The sequence below is a fragment of the Physeter macrocephalus genome, chromosome 7 (assembly GCF_002837175.3).
Source record: "Physeter macrocephalus isolate SW-GA chromosome 7, ASM283717v5, whole genome shotgun sequence".
Classification (NCBI taxonomy): Eukaryota; Metazoa; Chordata; class Mammalia; order Artiodactyla; family Physeteridae; genus Physeter; species Physeter macrocephalus.
The window spans coordinates 131,999,258-132,012,681 of record NC_041220.1 but is presented as its reverse complement, the minus strand read 5'-3'; the positions used below and the strand labels follow the sequence as shown (position 1 = coordinate 132,012,681).

The 13,424-nt window shown below is 47.2% G+C and overlaps 1 protein-coding gene across 13 annotated transcripts in view; it reads right to left on the bottom strand.

The window, feature by feature from the left end:
- JADE1 (jade family PHD finger 1) overlaps nucleotides 1-13,424 on the bottom strand; it is a 57,426-nt gene that overhangs the window by 31,548 nt on the left and 12,454 nt on the right. For 6 of the 13 annotated variants that reach the window (XM_024119341.2, XM_007120956.4, XM_007120955.4 and 3 more), the window contains 2 exons: nucleotides 8,199-8,276; nucleotides 885-940 (listed from right to left, as the gene is read on the bottom strand). In XM_024119341.2, coding sequence (XP_023975109.1) covers nucleotides 885-940; nucleotides 8,199-8,250 — 108 coding nt within the window. In that variant the 5' untranslated portion in view covers nucleotides 8,251-8,276. Of the gene's footprint in view, nucleotides 1-884; nucleotides 941-4,726; nucleotides 4,827-8,198; nucleotides 8,277-8,928; nucleotides 9,795-13,424 lie in introns of those variants that run through there. The other 7 variants (XM_055086220.1, XM_055086221.1, XM_028492296.2 and 4 more) reach the window with 5 other exon arrangements.

Genomic DNA, 13,424 nt, shown 5'->3' with positions numbered 1-13,424 from the left:
GGGAAGGGCGCTACCCTTGGTGGCCAGTTCTGAGGCTTGTTTACTGGGTCAGCTGACTGCCTGCTGCTAGGCCAGCAGAATTAGATTTCCTATTGGTGACCCTACTGCACTGTTCAGTAACAGGTTAGAAAATTCTTCTCTAAAAAACAATCCTAAGTGTATCTCTTTAGACTCCTAAATGAACAAGAATAAAGTTCACACCCACAATGAAAGGAATATTCTGGGCACACTGGGGTGAGCCTGACTTGTAGGAAGTTCTGAATCTGGTCATCATTGGAAAAAGGAAGACAGAAGCCAAATTAGGAACCTGGTGAGGAAGGCAGCTAGGCAGCTCATGTCTCTAGACAGGCCTCTCTTCCACCTTCCGGTCCTGCAGGCCATCCTCTGGCCAGCCCACAGGCGGAAAGAAGAGATGGAGAAGAGCACAGGACAACTCTAGATGGGACGGCCCAGGGGCTCAGGGAGGGGGAAGAGATGCAGGGCGGAAAGGGGTGTCCCCTTTACTGTGAATCACTATGTAAAGGGGTACAGGTGATAAGAAATTTTCAACCATTCCATTGCTGTACTTCAATAACTAACATGGGGTCGGGGGACACAAGCGCTTACGTCAAACACTTTCAGAGTCAAAGCAGCAACAACAAATTCATGCACTCTTAAGTTTTATGACCCTCTTTTGCCTCCTTTTGGGGATCTGTCAGGACCCCTCCAGGGTAGTTTCCAAGGTTGCCAGGAAGCTTGCAGCTTTGCTGGCACAGGACACATCCAAGTAATGGCAATCATTTAGAAACTTTTTCCAGGGATGCTTTTATATTCTTGAAAAATGCTGCCTGCTTTTAAAAATAGATATTCAAAAATGCTACAAATTTGGTATCTGATTGTATTACCCAAGAGAAATTCTGGTCCACCCAGAAACAGTCTGTTCCTCTTCCTTTTAATTTGCCTAATGCAAAAAGAGGAAGAGAAAAATTAATCTTATTAAACTCACTTTGCAGAAAGGGAAAGACTGGGGGAAAAGCTAAGTTTAAATTATCACTGACATAAGGAATGTTCTTAGCTTATCTATAGAACCACCCAAGCATCCACTGACAGAGTGAATGAATCAACAAACAGTGGCATATCCATACCATGGAATACTACCCAGCAATAAAAAAGACCGAGCTGTTGATACACACAACACAGATGAACGGAGGAATAATTATGTGGAGAGAAAAGATAAAAAGAGTATGTATTGTATTATTCCATTTATATAAAACTCTGGAAAATATAAACTAATCTATAGTGACAGAAAGTAGATCAGAGGTTGACTGGGGAGAGTGGGGAGAGAAGGATTATCATGAGTTTTATGATTTCATGGGTGTACACATGTCAAAATGTATCAAAGGGTACAACTTTAAATGTGTGCAGAGGGGCTTCCCTGGTGGCGCAGTGGTTGAGAATCTGCCTGCCGATGCAGGCGACACAGGTTCGAGCCCCGGTCTGGGAAGATCCCACATGCCGCGGAGCGGCTGGGCCCGTGAGCCACAACTACTGAGCCTGCGCGTCTGGAGCCTGTGCTCCGCAACAAGAGAGGCCGCGACAGTGAGAGGCCCGCGCACCGCGATGAAGAGTGGCCCCCGCTTGCCACAACTAGAGAAGGCCCACGCACAGAAACGAAGACCCAACCCAGCCAAAATAAATTAATTAATTAATTAATGTGTGCAGGAAATAACTGATGATTTTCTACCATCCATTAACAGTAAAGGAAAAGAAAATGCTCCGTTTTACCCTACACAGGTGGTTTGCGTAAAACCTAGACTTTGCTGCTGAACAGTGAGAAGCTGGACCCTCCCACGTCCAGCAGCAGACAGTTGTTGATGGTGATTCCCTCCTTCTAATTCACTTTAAAACTGTGTAACAACTGTTTACAACCTCAGTCAGTGCTGTGCACACAGCAGATCCTCAATTTTTTAAGAAACGTCTTTAAGTGAACAAAAACACAGCGCCGTTGTTCGGACTGCAACTCAAGAGCTGAAGGCGGCTCTGTCTCACCTGTTAGAAGACATGCTTTTGAGCTCGAGGAAGACGAGGCCACGGAAAACAAAGCACTAATGCCTTTAAAGACAGCGTGGCGGGGGCACTGCTTCCTGACTGGAACACACCTCCATCTACAGGGACATCCACGGCAAGTCCACAGGAGACTCCAAGCAAGTGCCTTGACGTTCCTACGCCAGTTCTCCTCCCTCATCCATGTTCCCTCTGGATACTTCCCAGAATATGATCCAAGCAAAAATAATTCGCACCCATTTTAATTTTAAAAAGTTATGTCACAGAACATTTTTTTGAAAGTTATGTTGGAGAAAAAAAAAATTTTAACCAGAAATTAGAGTATTTCAAACACCAAAAGGACTGGGAGATTCTGATTTACACTATAGTAAAACACTGGCCACTTGTTAGTTCTTAAAAACCACGTGCTAAGATTATGCTGGGTTGGTGCTGCATTTTGTTGTTTTCAGAATGCTAACGTTTAATGACAAGCTAAATTAAGAATATGGCAAGTAAAATTTTGTTTTATTTTCTCGTTGCTTTCAGGAGAAGTTAGGAACTCTAAAAATTTGGCAATAATATCTAAAATTATTTTATTGCCCACACACAAGGTATTACTACCTAAAGTTAAGTCCGCTCTAGTGATAAGTGTACGTGACTTTTAGATTCTTGACATATACGCTGTTTGAGTATCAACAATTAATCTCCATGAAACACTGAGAAGAATTAACAGAAAATAAACCCTTGCTGTGTTTTACTATCCCCAACTTCCCTTAAAACAGAAATGTGGGAGGAATAATAAAAGTTATAAAAGGCTCCTGTGCGTGCAATGCATTATGAACCCTGCTTTCTGGTGCTATTATGCATTTATCTCGAACACTCTCCTTGGAAATATTAAAAATAGTCATGCTGTCTTGCCCTAGATCTAAAATAAGGAAAAAAAACCTCAAGAGTAAATCTAATACATACTGCACACACCTCCAACATCTGGTAGTTCGTGTGTGTTAAGCCTCCCAGGTGGTGCAGCGCATGAAAGGCTCAGAAATGAGAATGAATGGCAGCCTGGGCGGCCGCTCACATCACCACAAATGCAAACTACAAAAGAACCTCACCACCGACCAAATGGTGATCTCCTGTGGCTCAGACCCTGCTTCTAGATGCTGGACACTACTCTCGCGTCTTCAGGAGTGTTAAACCAGCTTAACGAAGGAAGACGCTCAGGACCAGCACGTGTGGAGCCCTGCAGGCCAGCTGGTGTCACCACAACAGAGCAGACTGGAGCGAGCAAGGCAAGGCCAGCCCTGTGCCAGTAAAGCGGTGCTATGGAAAGTCCTATCTGAAAGAAGAAAACAAATGTAACGTCGTTCTATTTGCTTGAACTGCATGACAGAAGACAAGCCTCTCACGCCACTGCTGCTTCTGTCAGGCTCTGACCCCATGTCTCCCACAGCCCAGCCCTTCCATCCCAGCACGGCTTAGCTCTAACCATCCAACTCACTTCCACCTTCCAAAAAACAAAGCTTAATGGGTACATTAAGAGACCTGGCCCAGGAATGTTTCAACATACTTGGGCCTTTGACCAACTGACGCAATGTTTCAGGGTCACCCAGCCCTTCTGTGAAGTCCGAGTCCACAAACCAGATCATGTTGTGCTAGTTACTCCTCAAGCCCAAGATTATGCTCTGCCCACCAATGTCGAGGACAAGCCACAAGTCGGGTTCGAAAAGGGGTAAAGCCATCTCCACGTGCCTGGAGGAGACATGGGTACAGCCCACACTCTGCAGTACTTGAGCCCAAAATCCCACATTTCAAGAATTCCTACACAACTCTGCGGTGTCACAAGATGCAACTGATGGAGGGAAAGGAGCAAATTAAAGGTATAGTCAAACAGGAAGAGAAGTGGAAGCAGAGTTAACTTTCATGCAAAAGAGAAACCACCAAGAAACCTCCACAAAGACTTGCCATGAAGGAAACCAAGCACAGCCAAACCAAAAAAACGACAGCAAGTTATTAAAAAATGCAACATAAAGGGTCCCAAGCAGAAAGTGTGTTTCATCCACTAAAAATTCTGGTCTTTCTTCATTTTTTATCTGTGAGCTGGAGAGAGCCCAGAAACACAAAATTCCTCACAAAACTTCACGTTTGCCACTCATCGACCTGCACTACTAAGTGCAGAATTAGCAGGTCTGAATCTTACTCAGCTGTTCTCTGCGCCTTCGTTATCACCGGTGATGGAGCAGAAACTGGCTGGGTAACCGGAGAAGACAGAAGTGGTTCAGGGTCAGCGCAGGCGTGAAAACCAGAGACCAGGCAGGGCCCTCACCAGGTGCCTGGCCCCGGGCCCCTCGCCACACGCCAGGCCTTCCCACAGCGAGGTCAACACAGCCCTGAAATTTAGGGCACCAGGCAGGTGAAAATGGTTCCCAGACCCAATTCCAACACGTGCTGGTGGAAGCTTCCCCACACCAACGAGCAATTGTCGGACGCCAGCAGCGTGTTCAAGAATTCAACTCAATTCTGACTCGGAGATAGAATCGGATTCCAGACTCAGTCCCGTGAGACCAACTTCCACTTCAGATGCCAGTTGCCAAGCCCAGGTTATTACCTGTGCTTCTGACTGCCAGAGGTTCCCCTGAGCCCCTCTCCTCGGGTTCAACTACTTTGTTAGAGCGGCTCACAGAACTCAGAGAAACATGTTACTTACTAGATCACCAACTTATTCTAAGAGGATATTGAAGGACAGGAGTCAACAGCCAAATGAAGAGATACGTAGGACAAGGCATGGGGAAAGGGCACAGAGCTTCCGTGCCCTCTCGGCGCGCACCATTGTCTCCCAGTCACCACGCGCTCGCCATCTGGAAGCTCTCCGAACTCTGTCCTTTTGGGTTTTTATGGAGGCTTCATTACCTAGGCATGATCGATAAAATTATTGGCCAATGATGACCGAGTCAACCGCCAGCTCCTCCCTCCTCCCTGCAGGCTGGATGGAAACACCAAAAATAGCTGGCGGACCCACCACCACATTTGCCAAAACCCCTAACACAGAGGACTATGGACTGGGAAGCAGGAAGTAAAGTGCTTGTTTCCCCGAGCCACACCCTGGCACAATGCATAACTTCAGAGACTGGCTGAGCCACCCAGTCCCTGCAGCCCAGCAATTACAGACACAGCCTGCAAACACCCCAGTGCTACTTCATCCAGCTGCCAAGGCTGGCACTCCAGGGCACCTGGAGAAAGGCTTCAACAACTATGACTGCAGCTGGATGAGGGCTTGCACTGGCACAGAAAATGCCTGTCCATCCCCCACTGTAAATACCACACCGGTATTCTGACCTGGACCAGGCCAGAAATCAAAGCAAAGGGCTCCAGCCCAGGAGGCCAGCGGGGCCTAGCCGTGACCGTGGCTGGTGCTGGGGCCCCAAGCTGACGTCCGCAGCTGCCTCTTCTCCACTTTGACATGCTCTGCATTGGGCCGAGAGCTGCTGCCAAACTTCCGTCGGGACTGCAGGCTGGAAAGGCTGGGGAGACGCCACTGCACGGACTCAGTTCTGTGCACCTGACTGCAGGGGCAGAAGGCACCTACTCACACCCACCATGTGCCTACACAAGAGGATGGGCTCCAGTGCAAACAGGCAGGCTGGTGGCAGAAGCCCACACTGGGTAGCAGCTGCCCTCAGAAAGGGTAGAAAGTGTGTTCCGTGGTGCAGATAATGTACACGTGTTCATACGGCTTGGCATTCTAGGGGTCTTAATGAGAGCTATTTACCACGACCATCATCCGCCATAATGACCAAATCATTAGGCCTGGACAGACAGCACAGCCATGAAGTGTCACCACTCGCTTTACACTGAATCAACTATACGACACAGGCCGGCCTGCCTCCTTTCCACTAGCAGCTATCATCCTCATCCTCTACCACCACCACTCTATTTCCACGTGCAGCCTAGGGTAGAACAAAACCCAGGTTGTACCCTAGAAGTATTTACCTTAGTCCTCCATCCCTGCCTTCTTCAGGGAGGCCAGCACAGACATAAGCATATTAGCTGGAGGACGAAAAAGGCCCATTACCAGTAAGGTGACCTGATGGATAGACTTTTGGTGGGGACTTTGGGTACTCTCTTCCCCTAGAGTTCTGGGTGGCAATATAGGTTTAGATGAAGCATTTGGTCTTCTAGGGCTGTTATGGGCTGAACTGTGTCCCCCAAAATTTCATATGTTAAAGCCTAACCCCCAATACCTCAGAATGTGGCTGTATTTGGACATAAAGCCTTTAAATTGGCGTTTAAATTAAAATGATTGGCCCTAATCCGATGTCACTGGATTACAGGAGGACATTTAGACACACACGGAGACATCAAGAATGCACACCCTCTAGTCCAGAAAGGGAAGAGTCTAAGTCTGAGAGAACATTCCAGGGGAACCTTTTCTCACCCAGCTCTCCCAAAGTGGGTATGGGGCAGCGCCGAGAGTAAACAAAGGGAGCACGGACCTGCTCCTCAACCAAAACCAGAGGAAAACAGGACTCTCAGCCTTTTACCAGGCACTATTAGTACACGGACATAATTCATGAACCCTTCTTCTGATTAATTCTGAACTTAAAAAGCAAGTTATTTTTTTTAATTGCTGCAGGACAAATTGTGTACACGAGCTAACAGCAAGCGTTTATTGAGTGCTTATAACTCCAGAGGACACTTTGACAGGCACCACAGGGGGCAGAAAAGAAATACCTAAGCATGTTTTTGCCTCAAGGAGTAAAAAGCCTAAGTAAATAGAGAAAACAGGTAGTGAGGGCCATGAATAGATAAGCGCTAAGAAGTTCAGGGTTCCCGAAGGCTCCCACAGATGGGGTACAGCCCCTTAACACCGCTCCCTGAAACAGAAGGAACGCCCCTCTCTCTGGAGTGCTTACCCAGCTCACTCCTCCCTCATGCCAAACATCAGCTCCCACCATCTGTCCCAAGAGCTCCCAGCCCTTCACCATCCGGTCTCAGGTCTCAGCTTACTTCGCAGGTACCCCCAACACCCAACACCCTCCCATCACCACCAGGTCTCCTTCCCACTGCTCCATGCCTGCACCCAACGCTCCAGTCAAACTGCTGTGTTTGAGTTCTTCTGTTTTTAATGTTTCCGGTGGCTGTCAGTGTGGCCACCTACAGCAAAGCTTTGCTGTCTAATTTGCCGCTTTTAATCTGCCGAAAACTTGGGAGCGCGGAAAAACAACCCTGTTTGCCTAAAACGGTTTCATCCTTCAGGACCTGCCCAACTCTTATCTCCTCTGTAGGTTTCCCTTGCCCTCCCCTCCTGAGTTCGTGTCGACATATATACATTTCCACAGTGCATCAGAAAGGCATCTCCGACTGTCCTGGTGACTTTCCATCGGAGCTCAATTTTATATATGCCAAAGACAGAGTTCCTTGAAAGCAGGCCCAATACTTTTCCCATCACTCAGCAGAGCAAGCATTCTTTCAAGGTTTCCCAAATTTGATCTGTAATATAAAACATAAGATAATGGGGCCGGAGCTCAGGCACTGTGCTAGGTACAAAATTTCCTTGTCATCTGCAGGGAGCTCTTCCCCGGATCGTCTGTTAGCTTCCCAATACACAGACGCTGTGTGACATTTATTTTGCCTGCCTGGAAGCCAACTAACTTCTGGTTCTCAGCTGCACTGTGAAAATGAGGATGCCAGAGAGCTGAGATGCATACAGTAGTATTATTAAATACAGTCATGTTCAAATCAACTGAAGACCGCTGACTCGTGTACTTAATATTTTCACATCCCACTAGGCAGTCCTCAATCTCCCTTTGTATCAGGGTTGGACTAGTTAATAATTAACTGGCTTCGATTAAGTTCCCTTTTCATAAAGAGCAACTGTGAAGTGCTGTAAACGATGTTTAGGAAAAACAGACCCACCAGTGACTCTTGAAACGGGATTATTCATCTCTGGAAAACAACCAGGAAGCCTGAGGAATGCCTGCCTGCAGTCAACCTTACCCAGAAAGATTTGGTTACGGACCTGCAGTATCACACTCAGATGTGCTTCTCAGGCCTTGGCTCTTCGCTGACCTCCCTGATATTCGAAGGGCCTCAGCTATTTAAAGCATTACATTAAAGAACCATGTTTTCACACTGACCCAAACCCTGGTAGGTTCCAAGAACAACAAAGCAGGACTTACTGCCATTGTCGTCAGAATCCTCACTGCTGCTGGGAAGGCGACCTCGTTTCATGATCTCCCCGGGAAACAGCAGGCAGCCTGCAAGGCAATGAGACAGCACTTAACCCAAGATGATAATACACAATCATCAAGTTGTGCTTCAGATGGCAGCCCAGGATTTACAGCACACAAAGGCAAACAATCGGCTTTAAGTAGCATTTGAATTATAAGCAGTAAAAAGACCAAAGATACATAATTAGGTGCAATTATTAACAGAACAGGTTCAAAAGGAGGGGGAGGGGTGGAGAAACCACATATCAGCAGGTCTCCCAAAGGTGCCAGGCCTTCTCTCTCATTCCTGTGACATTATCACTACAACTACTCCAGGAGTCTCGTTAGCTGACTGGCAGCAAGCTCTGCAGGAAAAAACCCATGGCGATGAGCACGGTGCTTCCTCACCACAGACAGAGTCGGATTTTACGCGTGTGTGTACGCGCGGGGGTGGGGCTGCGCCGGGACGTGTGAATATTTACACCGCGCTGGGCACGATTATGCTTCTCGGGCAAATTTTGCTAAAAGAACCCTAAAAGCTGAAAACCTGGAGTCCCAGGAACAAAACCAATGGGACACCTGGGAATGCAAATGTATCCTCTAGTCATCTCCAGCCCCTCAGTGATTCATTCCCATCCAGACCCCTCCCCTTTACTCATTAGGAAGCTCAGGGCAAAAAAAGGTGTAAGCAGCCACTTACCCAAGGTCACACTGTGAGTAGGGAACTTCTAATTCCAAATCCAATTTCACTACCCTTCACCCCAACTCCTTACAGGCCTTGTCCAGCCTAACTCAGCCAAACTGAGAGAGCAGTTTGTGCAGACACCCAGCCCACCTTGCCAACTCCTGCCAGGTGCTAACAGGCCTCCAGCACCACAGAACAGAGAAAGACTGCATTTAGGAAAGAGGGCAGTGCACCGAGATTGAATGGCCAGTCACTGAACTTACACAGATGAACTCGAGGTTATATTCACACAGGGCAGCTTTCTAAACACATCCAAAAAGCTTTTCCAAACTAAAATTACCGATCACCTCGACATCTTTAGGGCCCTGATCTTACTGCCAGATCAGCGATTGCCAATGAGGGAGGAGGGCTTTCCAAGTCAAAGTATGGTTGGTCATCCATTCCCCACCCATCCAGCCCCTCAAAAAAGTATATCCCAACCTCTCCCTCATCGGGAATCACAGCATTACAATGTGATGAGCTTCCAAGAGTGTGGCACACAGGAATGGTGTGGGAAAACAATGGAGAACCACTGTGCTCGAAACAAGACAGAAACTGTTCTACAACAAGTCGGAAACTAAAAACCCAAAGGTCCACTCTAAGTGGAACTGTAAAACTGAAGTCAAAAAAAAGCAGAAAGCACACCATTTTGCAGTCTGCTCACACCTACAAAACAGACCTGTATGATTCTTTCAAATATTCAGGCCCCTAATCTCTACTTTATATTTTCTTTCTGAGACACTCACCAGTTAAAGTTTGTGTGTTCTTACCAAATGATTCTTCCAAAACCATTAAAAGAACTTCCACGAGGAAGCCGGGACGTGAGTCCTGACCCGGGTCACGGGCAGGGTCACAGTCCTAAAGTCCAGCCTCACTGCCCCCCCCCGCCCCGGCTTCTCTGCAGAGCCCCGTTCACCCATAACTCTGACACCCAGCAACCTAGAACTCGGCCTGGGGCAGGCCCACCCCAGAAAAACTTCCACAGTCAACACACTCCTGTGGCCCCCTCCCCTCCTGAACCGATTATCTTCCCCGCCCTGTCACCATGTGCCAAAACACCAACTGCTGACAGCTGAACCCTTCTCCAGCCTCCTAGATGGCACCCCTGCTCCCCACTCCGGACCTGTCAGGACGTACAAGGAGGGGACGGAAAGGCGAAGACCACTCGTTCGCAGCAACAGCTTCAGCCTCGGCTCCCTAGGGCCTACGTTACAAGCGAGCTTTAGAACAAGAAAAAAAGAAAAGGAAAGTGCTACCGAAAGAGGAATTCCTTAAACGTATCAGGGCGAGAAGAATGCAGTTCCCACCTCAGGAGTGGGCGTAAGAGCTGAGAGAAGTAAGAGACTGAGAAAGCGCACAGACACCCCCAGCCAGAAACGAGGAAACGAACGCTGGTCACAGCTTCGCTGATTTGGACAACTCACATGTACCTAAAGAGAAGAGTCTGTAAAACTGAGAATCTTTTAAAGTCAACATCTTCTCCTGCTAGCTTTCATACAGCGTTTCCCAGAGAAAGCATGCACTTCAGTCACTACATGCAGAAGGCAAGCACTGACCAAAATAGAACGACACTCCTAAACACACACAAATACGCTCCTGCAAAATTATGCAAGTGAAAGAAGAGTAAAAATAGTACTTTCGTTTTAATAAATTCCGTTTCCACCAGCCCTAAAAGATCTTGAGTAAAGAAGGTTGAGAATGCTGTGCTGTACTTCTCCAGGGAACCTGGTACAGTAACGGCGGGAGTGCACGCCAGAATCGCCTCCTCTGTGGCTCTAATGTACTTAATCCTTGACATCAGCCTGATGTATCTCACCTGGGGTTACTTACTCCATCAAGAAATCCAAGTACACACATGTCACTGTCTTCAAGACAGACACTACAGTGGTTGCATGCTGTAAACATCTGTCCAATGAAAGCCAGTGAGAGAAAGCAGAGGGCCCTTAGCATCATTTAGGGCCATCACTGATTATTATCTAGATGATAGTAGGACAAGTAATAATCAGTTAAAAGGGCTACTTGCAACACTCCAGAGAAAGCAGCAAGAAAATATAATAGCATATAAGGCATCCCACAAACATTTGAATACCTAATATATTAGGAGGCGCTGGGGCAAAATGACTATCCCTGATCTTATGGAGTTCCTGGTCTAGTAGAGAAGACAGACAAGTCAACAGGAACTCAGTATGGTTAGTGCTTGACATTGGTAAACACAAGACTACAGAAACACAGCTTGACGGAGTCGGTTAACATTCTGAGCCGAGTCCTGAAGAACAAAGGGGAGGTAACAAAAAGCAGCAGCACGTTTTGGGCAAAACACTGTAATACTTAACATACATATAACCTAGCATATTCCTCTGTGCAGCAAATTCCCACTCAGAATCTTGCTCTTTGCTCATTTATTTACTAATATACATCCCTTCTTACCTTTCTGTTCAATTGCCAAGGCTTGTCATTTCGTAACGTATGACCCTTTCCAGTCCCCTACTGCCCCGCCAGGTCTTCAGCCACCTATACCCAAGATTACTTTAGGCACCACCCTTCCATTCTCCATGCCCACAATTTTTTACCCCTTCCAATTGTTACAACAAATTAAACCATCCTACGAGGTGACCTCATCAAGCTGTTCCCTGTGCCAAACTCTCCCTCCGTTCCATACTGCAAATGGGTCCAGCCAGAAACTCAGAGGTTTTCCACCACCTGGCCCCTGCCTGCTCTACCCAAACATCTCTCCTAACAAGCCCCTGTAACCAGTTTGCCTGGCGTCTATCCTTGAAAACACCTCTTCTTTCCATCCTCAGTCTCTGCTGATGGTGGTCCTCTGGCCCTTTCCTCCCCACCCACCCATCCCAATCCCACCTCTTCTCCAGGGCTCAGCTCAAAGTCACTAAGTACCCTGTCAACCATTCCAATTAAAAGCATTTACGTTCTATACCACTCATTTCACATTTTTCCTTCTTTTAGAACTTTTCCACCCTACTTTTTTTTTTTTTTTTTTTTTTTTTTTTTGTGGTATGCGGGCCTCCCTCTGCCGTAGACATTACAAAAACTAGAAATTATGTAATAAGAGACAATAAGGATAATCCAAGGCAGAGACGATAAATCGTTTACCCAAGGTTACTTTTGGGAATGGCAAATGGAATCTCAGCTTCTTGCTTTCCCACTGAAGGTTTTATAAACTTACCTTGAACTTCCCTGTGGTATCTCTTTTTTTTTTTTTTTTTTTTTTTTTTTTTTGTGGTATGCGGACCTCCCTCTGCCGCGGCCTCTCCCCTTGCGGAGCACAGGCTCCGGACGCACAGGCTCAGCGGCCACGGCTCACGGGCCCAGCCGCTCCGCGGCACGTGGGATCCTCCCAGACCGGGACGCGAACCCGGTTTCCCTGCATCGGCAGGCGGACGCGCAACCACTGCGCCACCAGGGAAGCCCCACCCTACTTTTTAATGTACTATTTTCTTTAACAGCCAATCAACTCCTGCCTTGCATTATCACTTAAATGTTCTATATACGTGTCTCTAAAAGGTTATAGTAAGTTCCAGAAAAGAGATTCTCTCGCATTAAATGTGAAATAAAGACATCACAGAGAGAGGTCTGAGCAAAATAAGACTTCCAAGGGCAGCTACAACAGATACCCCCAGAACTCTGGGTCCAGTCCTCATCAGGGCTTGTCCTGACATCCTGTCTGATTTCACCAAAACTGGCTCGAAGTGATGCAATTTACAGGAGCCTGGAGTGTCCATTTGCCATGAGAAGCATAACAGCTAGGCAGACAAAACACTAATTATTGGGTATTTGGGACTTTGCCCAAAGAGCGAAAGATTACCTAGGAAGCCTGATTATAATCAGAACATTGCCTGGAAAGGCCAAGTAAGGGGAAGTCACTGGCCAAAGACCCTGGCTGGATCAGTCAAGTGACAATCCTTTGGCAGCACGGAGGGACGTGCCAAGACAACCAGGCACAAGTGGTAGCTGCTCAGGGCACCACCTCCTCAGGAAGCACAGGTAACAACCTACATGCAGATCACTCTCCTGCAGCCTCTTCTGTCACAGGGGTTAAAATGTAGTGGATTAGCTAATATATTAATTCAATTAAAATTGTATCAAGTAAGATGCCAAAAATATGGTGAACAAGATACAGAATGGCCCACAGGGAAATACAGTAAGCAAATAACTAGATAAGCAGCCTCCGTGTGGTAACTACTATAAAGGTTAGAGGACTCACGGATCATAGTGGGACACGGGATGTGTATGTGATGGCAAGGTACCGCAGAACCTTCCAATTTAAGTTTCCTCAGACTGAAATTAGGGGGGAAAATCAGCAGGCACTAAGTTAAGAGCAGCCATTAGCTGAAGGAACCCCTCCCCAAATGGTTCAGGCATTTGTAAGGGAGCAAGTTCAGTGACCTGGGTGTGGTGCCAGGGAGGCATGACTGGCGTGCGACTCCAGCTAAGAAAGAATGGGAAATGACCAG